The 10,016-nt window shown below is 39.1% G+C and overlaps 1 protein-coding gene across 1 annotated transcript; it reads left to right on the top strand.

Annotated features, from left to right (window-relative positions):
- Positions 1-802: 802 nt before the first annotated feature.
- On the top strand, positions 803-9,822 carry LOC148911842 (uncharacterized). The gene is made up of 10 exons (XM_089028694.1): positions 803-2,517; positions 3,495-4,453; positions 4,769-4,851; positions 4,954-5,255; positions 5,959-6,176; positions 6,422-6,717; positions 6,925-7,130; positions 7,567-7,696; positions 7,990-8,155; positions 8,741-9,822. The coding sequence occupies exons 1-10, from the start codon at positions 1,272-1,274 to the stop codon at positions 9,527-9,529; spliced, it is 4,395 nt and encodes a 1,464-aa protein (XP_088884820.1). The 5' UTR covers positions 803-1,271; the 3' UTR covers positions 9,530-9,822.
- Positions 9,823-10,016: the final 194 nt, after the last annotated feature.

The following is a 10,016-nucleotide window of genomic DNA, read 5'->3' as shown; positions in this document are numbered from 1 at the left end:
AAATTCTCGTAATAGGAAAAAAATGATTAGAAACTGGAAACCTTCCTAATTCCCAGAGAAAAAATCTCAAGAAATAAAATAGTTTGCTAAGAAAAATATTGCGCCCGCGATCGCCAAGCCGGAAGAAAGTATCTGGTATTAAATTTCATAGAAAACGAAATGCTTCATTAATTCAGTTTGGAGTCAGCCTGGTTTGGAGTCTTTGTGCAAATGTCTAATTAAAACATTGGCGTTGACTTCGCTTAAGATCTATTTGTCTTTAGGTCCTTAAAAGGAAAAAAGGCAAACGTAAAAGTTGGGACCCTTCTTACTCGCTTCTGACATTGAAATGTGAATGAATTGTCGTTGAATTCCTGCATAATTCACAGGCGGCCCAAACAAGGTTCCTGTGTATGGTTTATAAGGGAATGTATGGGAGTTATGATAAAGTTATGACAATAAAATGTTTCACTCAACAATTTGCCTCAAAACTTGCTGCAGTCGTTGCTTTTACTCTGTTCAGTCTTCTGACGACAGTTTCAGCGCGATTTGAGGCCGTTTAGTGGGTTTTTTCAAAATCCGCTCTTCAACCCACTAAACGGCCTCAAATCGCGCTGAAACTGTCGTCAGAAGACTGAACAAAGTAAAAGCAACGACTGCAGCAAGTTTTGAGGCAAATTGTTGAGTGAAACATTTTATTGTCATAACTTTATTATAACTCCAATACATTCCCTTATAAACCATACACAGGAACCTTGTTTGGGCTGCCTGTGCATAATTCGGCCAGCTATGGCGTGATGTTTTCTTATCAATCACTGTTTACGTAGACCAGACGAGATCGTGCTCGGGGTCAATCGTTTGGCTTCCAATAAGGCATGACGGTAAGGCTTTACGAGTAGAATTTCTAGGCTATGAATATGTGATATAACTACTCGAAAAAATGGCAGAGGTTGTCGTCGTTAGGACTGCATCATTCGACTCGCTTTTACGTCAGTTTTCTACAAAGTTTGATCAAGCCGAAGCATCAGATGTCATCCATGAATTGAAAAGACTATCCAACCAGAAAAGATTCCTTCGACCAAACTAACTTGTATGGAGCCTTGATACAACTTTACGAACTGGGAGCGATTGATGATGATGGAGATCAGAAATTATTGGAATTTTTAGCTGAGAAAACATCGGAAAACACTAAGGAAATTTTGAAATTACTTACTAGCTACAAGGAAGCTTCTTCGCCACGCCAAGATGATTTTGTCGGTAGGGATGCTGATGTGAATAACATTCTAAAGCTTATGAAGAATCATCGCGTACCAGGAGTCAACTTGTTTGGAGATTCAGGAGTAGGGAAGACCACTTTGGCCAAAGAAGTTTCTAAAAAGCTGGAGAAAGACTTTGAACCTGTTGTTATTGATCTGAGAGGTACAAAAGACACAAAGACTGTTTATTTCGAAGTACTCCAGAAGTTCAAGCTAACACCATGGGACTACAGCAAGGAAAGAATCTACACTCATCTTCAAGATTTAATAACTAAAACACTCTTAATTCTTGATAATGTCGAACAGTTCCTGACAAATGAGAATGAAATTGATCAAAATAGGAGAAAAGAATTTTTGGAATTTCTCAGAACCATTATGAGTTCTGAAGCAAGTAAAAGAGGGAGCTTGAAGGTGATACTTACCTCTAGAATACAGACAAAGGACTCTATGTTGGAGATTATATATTTCAGTGAATATGAAGTGCAGCCTTTAACCAAGGAAGCCTCCAGGCAGATGATGAGTTGGAGACTAAATGATGAGACCAGTGATGACCAGGATATTAAAGCACTGGTTGAAATTGTTGTTCTTTGTCGCAATACACCCTACCTACTTAAGGGAGCAGAGCAATTGCAGCGGCAAAATTACTCCAAACCTTCAAAAGTGCTGGAGAAATTGAATGCTCTGAAAAGCAAGGGAGTACCAGATAAGTATGTTTGTATTAGTTTACAGTTTGATTCTCTACCAAGTGATCCGCTGAAACAAGTTGCTGTAAAGATTTCTCTTCTCCAACGGCCTTTCTCTGTGTCCACTGCAATGAAAATTGCTGACATTTCTTCAGATTATAATGCAGAGCTTGACCTTGAAATGTTAGCAACACACAAAATCCTTACAGCAGAAGATGTTAATGGAGAGAGGAAGTATGACCTTCATGCACTCTTCAGAGAGTTTGTGACTTCGTATCTGTGTAATAAAGACCCGGTCTACAAACATGCGTACGAGGAAGCAGAAAATCAGTTTGCCGAACACCTTTCCAAGATATTTACTCAACTTGCAAAGAATTTAGATAAAGATTTTGTTGGTACATACAAAGAGCTTGAAGAAGACAAAGCCAATCTCGAATTATTCATTGACCTTGCGACCCGGAAGGAAACTCTTGAATTGATTCTTCAATCTGAAGATGTTGAGGAGACAGGAAGCGTAGCTATACTGTTTGAGGCATTCAAGAGTATTAAAGAAAGAAGAAAGCTTTTTGGTGACTGGGCAAAGATTATGGAAAAGAAAGGTATATATTGATTAAACCATGTTTTGCATCATGATGCCTTAAAACTAATTTTTGAAATAATTTGTGAGCAAGGCATTTGTTCGTTAATTCTCCTTTAGTTTACTAGTGTTTTCCTTCTTTTGCTGTTAAGGGTTCCCTGCTAGCAGAGTCTCTCTTCTCTTTCTCTCCCTTCTTTCAGGCGGGGAGGAAGGAGACTCTGCCGATGTAGAGCGTTTCCTTTGATACCCCGCCTTCCACGATCGTGGACGAACAAAACCAGTTTTAAAACCGATTACATGTAGTGCGCATGAGCAAATGAACACACCGTGGCGCCAAACATTGTTTGACGAGAGCGGCTGTCAAAATCATGACAGCGTTGCGAAGTTACTCCACGCATGCGCGACAGAAATAACGTCCTACATCGGCAGAGTCTATTTTTCTCTCTCAACCAAAACAAAAGAAAATAGGCACTGCTAGCAGGGAATGTTAAGGGTGGCATAAAAGTAAAATATCACGGCATTGTGAGTCCTACAGGTCGGGTCGCGAGATAGACTGCTGTGGATGCAATAACCTTAACCCGGAAAAAAAATTAGTTCTGGGTTCTTCGGTTTTCCTCCATCCGTAAATGCTGCCAGCATGTGATCTATGTGGTCAGTGTGTTGTGTATTGTATACATAAACATTAGCCCATCTGGCTATGAATACTTGGCAGCAATGACTCGCCGTATCAAGACGTGAATTAGACATTCTACTCAGTCTGATATTGTTTTTCGTTGTTTCTTGTTTTGTTAGCTTGCGATAAAGATAAACAGTTTCAAAAATAATAATAATAATAAAAGATTAGCCAATTTCTAAGAGAAATGCGGGAAAATATGTATGGGAAAATTTCAGACTGCCGGACGTTTAGTCACTTCGTTCAGAAAGTGCGTGAACCAAGTCAGGTATACAATAAAAAATTATTGAAGTTAAGTTTTATTTTATTTTATCTTTTTTCCACAGGAAGCTGGTTATCTAGTGCCAATTTTAGATGTTGGGAGTCTATCCAGCTGGCTGACATGGAGGGAACACAAAGTGCTTTTGAAGCACTAAAAAGAGCTGAAATGTCGCTAGCAAAAGCCATGTTAATATTGAAGCCTGAGAAGCTGAAGGCTGCAAAAGGATTGTGCAAGTACTGCAGTGGTCGAATAAAGTGCATGACCAGTGCAAACCTGATAGACAAATCGAGTAAAGTCGAAAAGGAGCGGCTTCTCGGACAAGCTCTATGCGATTTAAAACAGTCACTTGCCATACACAGGAAGGTCTACGGTGATCATACTCTTACTGCAAGGACATTAAATCTTATTGGAAATTGCTACATGGAATGTGGTAAGCCAAAAGAGGCATTGACGTTTTACCAGCGAGCTATGGACATGAAAATCAAACTTGTTGGTGGTGAGAAACATTTCGATATACCAACATACTACAATCAGCTATCACAGGTCTACGAAGCACTTGGTAAGGAAGAAACGTCTCGGAGTGCGAATTATGAGAATTATGAAAAGGCTGCTCAATACTTGGAGAAAGCATTAAGTCTGCAAGAGGAACTTGGAGTAAATGACACAGTCCACACAGCAACGTTCCAAAGAAACTTTGCAAACATTCTTATCGTACTTGAAAAGTATGACCAGGCCCTTGTGTTTTCGGGGAAATCGTTCAAAATACGAAACGCGCTCCTTGGTAAGCACCCAGAGACCGTGAGGATTCTGTACCTGATTGGGGTCATTCATGAACTTAAAGGTGACTATGAAGCAGCCCTAGGAAGTTATGAAGAGGCTTTTGTAATGGAGGAGTCTTTACCTGAAGACAACCACAGTGTTGTAAGAAAAAGAATTTGTGATAAACTTAAAGGAATGTGTGAGGACCTGGACGAGAAAGGCAAACTGGAAAAGTATGGACCAAAAATGGAGAAAATTTGCAAGGTAAGGAAATATTTTAGTTCAGCCATAAAAGATCTGTAGTTAGTAAACACAATGAAAACATCAAGGCATTGCACAAACTAGGAGGATCCTAGGAATTGAAAATAATATACTGGTAGTATAAGTGAGCAATTGTTATACTCACTGGCTTCCATGCATTGTTGTATATATATTTCCTTCCAAGTGTAAACGTCAGCACATACCCGCGCGAACTGTATGCAAATTCAAAGTCAAAAACGTCTTAGTGGTGTAAAAGACAGTTTTGGATGTTAAATCTGCATTCGTCATACACGTTTCTTTTGTATTGTTGCAATAAAGGAGATGGACGCTGATGCTGGAAAGAAGAAGGATACTGATGCTGATCCTCATCCTGGAGAGGAGACCGCAGACGTAATAACACTGTAAGCGTTACTGATTCCTTTTTTTGTTTTTGTTTTATTATCGTGTTTACTTCTCTAACTGGTATTCCTAATTAATATTGTGTTGGTATCGTTGCTTTACAGAGACGACAAAGGAGGATACTATGATTTCTCAAGCGACTTCTTTTTTCTTGAAGTTCCACGCAATGCCGTGAACACACCAGTTAAAGTCAAATACAAAGTTGACCCTTGTCGCTGTCAACCGCCCATGGCAGGAATAACTACGAGTTATAGTTATTTCCTGGAATTGACTTCCAGTAAGACTGTGGAACTCAATGAGCCTATCACTGTGACTTTAATGCATTCTGGACCTGGAAAAGAATATGGTTATAAAACTACTGTTATAGCCTTCAATCAAGATGGAAATGTATGGGAAGAACTAAGAGGTATAGGTGGATGTCATATATTTATAAACACCGTCATTTTGATGTTAATGTGCCAACCATTCTAAAAAACAGGTGGATTCGGATTTTTTCTCGAGCCCCTGTATGAGCTACTGACAATTGAATATCCTTTCTATCAATATATTTTGTAACTTTGTTTCGTTGGATTGTCCAATGGATTTCTGGTTGGCAACTTGAATAATAATTAAGCAACTGAAACGAATTTCGTTACCCTTCGCCCACCTATGTCATAACATGCATGCAAGAGACTTCTCTATGTGAAAGGTTGTGTATCTGCTACACAATGGAGTGCACGGCACGGTACACCTCAGACACCTCATCAAACTATATGATTTACTCCTTTAATATTTTGTTTACTCTTCAACCTTCACCTGTAAATGTAATGAAGAAATAGAGAGTGCACACCTGTTGTGTCCTCTCCACGCCCGCTAAACAATTTTTTTCCGCGCTCGGTTCAAAATGAGGAGTCCCCGTTCTGTGAGTCTGCAAAGCATTAAAGCAAAGAAAGCGAGGTGAACACTTGTATTAAAAGTCAATGGATCCACGATAAGTCGATTTCAAGGATCTGTTTAGGACGTTTTTAGCATAAGAAGTAATAACAATAAGAAACGAAGTTAAGTAGTGTAACGATTGTTAATCGAAGTAATCACAACATGACAAATATCTTTTGTTCTACCACGTACAGAACAAGAATCACGAGGCTCAACCCTTGGACGATACAGAAAGGATTACGTTAGAGTTCAGATCAGTAAACTGACTATCTTAGCAGTTGTAACCAGACTCATCACAGATCGATTCCAAGTCACACCCAAAGGATGTGTTGTCAGGTCTTCTGTGTGCGATGATGTCACGATTGAGTTCCCTCAAGGAGCTGTTGACAAGACCGTAGGAGGAACATTGAAAGTAAGTAAAATTCGCAAGAGGTTTGAAGTGAAAATACCTCGTAAACGTTGTACGTATGTTCAGAATCGATGCAAAAATGTGTAAAAATCTGGTAGTAAATTGTGTCAAATTTAGTGATAATGGCATGCACAATATCTATCAATCAATAATTCTGCCGCATCGCTTTCCTGTAGTCTGTCAGTCGAAGTATCACTAAACACATGCAAATGACTCTAAAATCTTAACGCTTTACTTTTATATACTAGTTGTTACTAATGACACAGAGGAAGTACCTTGAAAACGATGAGTATGGATATCCGTGCCCAATATTATTGGTGGATGGTTTTGAAGGTGTTGGTCTCCAAAAAACCGTCACCATAAGGATGCCACACCCTTGTCCCGCGAAATGTCCTGTGGAAAAAGTAAATTTAATGCGTCTTCCAAGCGAACCTGAAACCATTCTTGAAAATAAGTGGGAGGACATTACAGACCAGATAATTTACAAAGAAATAAAGACAGATCAGAAATGTTTTGTAGAGCTACAAGTGCAGCGTTTTTCATGGTAACGTATTATAAGCTTGTATGCGTATTAAGCTTATCTGGCTAATCTCTCAATGTACACGCTCATAGCAAGCCTTCCCAGTAATCATCCATGAAAAGCATTTCTATACTACCTATTGATGGCAAGCTTTTTTAAACAACGATGGTCTGTTGGTATATGTATCATTCCTTTTTTTTTAAATTTTGAAGTGTATCTTTTATTTCTAAGGCTGTGGCTTTTGGTACCATCCGCGCCGTTGCAGAAGTTGCAAATGATTGTGAGAGATTTGATTTCTTCGCCGCCCCTATTTGTTCGTGTTGGACTTTTCAAAGCGAAAGATGAGCATACACGGCCTGTTAGTATGTTGAAGGCTCTCAAAGTGACCCTAACTTGTGTTGCTAACCACAATGAAAGACACATGAAAGACATGAAAAGTAAATATGAAAGTACAACCTTTCCAATTTTCCAGCGGGTACAAGGTGAACTGTTGCGTGCTCCCCTGTCTGCAGTCTAACCTAATTATGACAACATATCTCTCCCTGCGTCTCTCCATGAAGCTCAATATTCCTGAGTGCATCAGTTAAGACTATTGCTGGTCATTTATAAAGTTGTCAAAGCAACCAAACTGCAAATCAATTTTGAATTTTTAAAATCGTTATCTTTGCTATACGCGAAAATATTGAGATCTATAGAGGTATGTCCAGGGCTGGCCTATGCTATCATCCCCTGTCCCTAAAGGTCTGTCTTGGGGATCCCCAAAGCATCGCCTGCCTATCCCCTTGCCCCAACTATCATACAGCCCGCTCTACTATATATGTCTCTCCCATCCCCGTATAAATGTGACCCGTTTTTTCTTTGTCTTAACATAAGAATCTCATGAAGTGCTGGCTATTGCAACCTCGGTGAGTCCACTGCGACAAGGTGACAAAGCCTTGGTCAAGGTAGGAGGAGACTTTAAGGAAAAATACCAAAGGAACGAGCAGGAAAAAGTCATTCTTGTGTAAGTGAACGTTTTACAGAAATGAAAGTTAAATAAAGGCTAAATGGTGACGTTTTTTTTTTCAGCATCTGAACACAAAAACGAAAATTTGTTTTCACGATATCTTAAATTCGGAAAGTATACGATTCAAATTCGTAGTGTTTCTCTATTTCAGACCGCGTGTTCATCCGTAGAGTATAATTTCATTGTCTATACGTTTCTTTGTTAACATAAACAAATGGAAATCCCATTTGTGCTTTTATTTCAAAGTAATAGTGTTGTTTATAATTTTTATTTCTCATTTTCTTCGTCAGGTTTTTAAAAGACGAAAAGTTTGTGGCAGAGATAAATGTCTGTCGGAGAAAAGAAGACATTCAGAATGAAAACGACAGGAATAGAGAACTTATTATTTCACTTTACAAAGAAATTGACAATTCTTTTTTGTGCCAACTTTCTACCGGTGAAACAGAAGGCACGAGGGTATGGTGAAATATACCTTAAATAATAATCAATGTTGTGGTAGTGCGTGTGAGTGGACTCGGAGATATTAGCGTTCTCTGCTACTCTCAAATCCGAGTATAAATAAAAAGATGATGATGATGATGATGATGATGATTATCATCATTGTTATTATCATCATCATCATCATCATCATAATGATTTCTTTGCTTCTTAGCTGCGGATGCTTTGCTTCCGTGCTTCAGATGGCGTGACCTTGCTTTCTTGCTTCCTTGCTTCCTTGCTTCCTTGCTTCCTTGCTTCCTTGCTTCCTTGCTTCCTTGCTTCCTTGCTTTCTTCCTTCCTTCCTTCCTTGCTTGCTTGCTTGCTTGCTTGCTTCCTTCCTTCCTTGCTTGCTTGCTTGCTTGCTTGCTTCCTTCCTTCCTTCCTTCCTTCCTTCCTTCCTTCCTTCCTTGCTTGCTTGCTTGCTTCCTTCCTTCCTTCCTTCCTTCCTTCCTTCCTTCCTTCCTTCCTTTCTTGCTTCCTTGATTCCTTGCTTGCTTGCTTGCATCTTTTCTTCCTTTGTTCTTCGTTAGTTTGTTCAATTGCTGTTTTTTTTCATTTCAGGAGACCTTGAGGCGCGACAGAGTGTATGAGATGCGCACAACATTTCCAAGGGGTTATTTCGTAATCGTCAATGTCAACAAGTTCGACCCGTCAACGGGTCTTGAAGAACGTACGGGCTCTGAACAAGATGTGAAAAACCTACAATCTGTATTCAAAAATTTGCTAGGTTTTGAAATTAAACTTCTATGTGATGATCCGAATGCTCAAACGATTCTAGACAATATTAACGACATTTTCCAAAAAGATTTTTCCAATTACGATTGCTTTGGTTTATGTATCATGAGTCATGGTAGTGACGACCGTTTTTACGGTTCAGACACGGTACCAATTACATGGTCTACAATCCTTTGTTTATTTAATAAGAAACTGGGTCGTACATTTACAGGCAAGCCAAAGTTTTTTTTTTTTCAAGCATGTCGGTGTGTTGCTCAGACTGAACATAATAGAGGTGGTGAACATGATGGAAGTGCAGCGGAACAACAGTCATCCCCTTCAAAGTCCTACTTAACTTCTGACGTCCTAGATACTCTAGTAGTACACAGCTGTTTTCGAGGACATGAATCATTTCGTAATAGTCAGGATGGGACTTTTTTCATTCAAAGTCTCGTAAAAGTGTTGAAAGAAAATGTAGATAACGAGGACATGTTGAGTATGGTAACCATGGTTATTAACGAATTAACCAATCAATTGGGAGAAAAACAAGTGCCACAAATGGAAAGCACGTTAAGAAGAAAGCTTTACTTCAAACCATGCAGAAATGGAGTTTCAACATCTATAAATATAATCTAGAATGATCGTTATTTTGGATAAGTAGCAACTTTAATCAACCACCTGTAAATATTGTTTGAAATATTGTTTTTTCCTTACCTTGGCAGCAGTTTCCCTGCGAACATAGTCTCTACTCTTTCTCTCTTTCTTTTTAGGCGAGGAGGAGGGATTGTAACCCCCTCCCCTCCCCCAATTAATACGTTATCATGGAAATTGCTCCGTTAAAGTATTCAAGTGATTGCTTAAGGCCACATGGTGTTTCTTTCCTCAAAGGTTTTTGGAAAGAAGTAAAAATAAAAGTAAAAATAAAATAATTAACTGTGTGTTCAGATGAATGAGTGGAACTACATAGTTGTCTCTATCATCTCAATAAGCTGAGTTATTTCTGAATTAATCTTACATACTGACAAATAAGTGACGCTGCCATGACGATTGCAACCTAGGGAGCCTACGTTCAACCATTTCCACCTGTAAAAAGCTTTTGACTGCGAAGGGGTCCCACACAGAA

The sequence above is a fragment of the Actinia tenebrosa genome, unplaced genomic scaffold (genome assembly GCF_029948245.1).
Source record: "Actinia tenebrosa isolate PJP-AT-01 unplaced genomic scaffold, QUT_ActTen_1.0 PGA_scaffold13__45_contigs__length_12533684, whole genome shotgun sequence".
NCBI classification, from domain to species: Eukaryota; Metazoa; Cnidaria; class Anthozoa; order Actiniaria; family Actiniidae; genus Actinia; species Actinia tenebrosa.
This window is presented reverse-complemented; position numbering and strand designations above follow the sequence as displayed.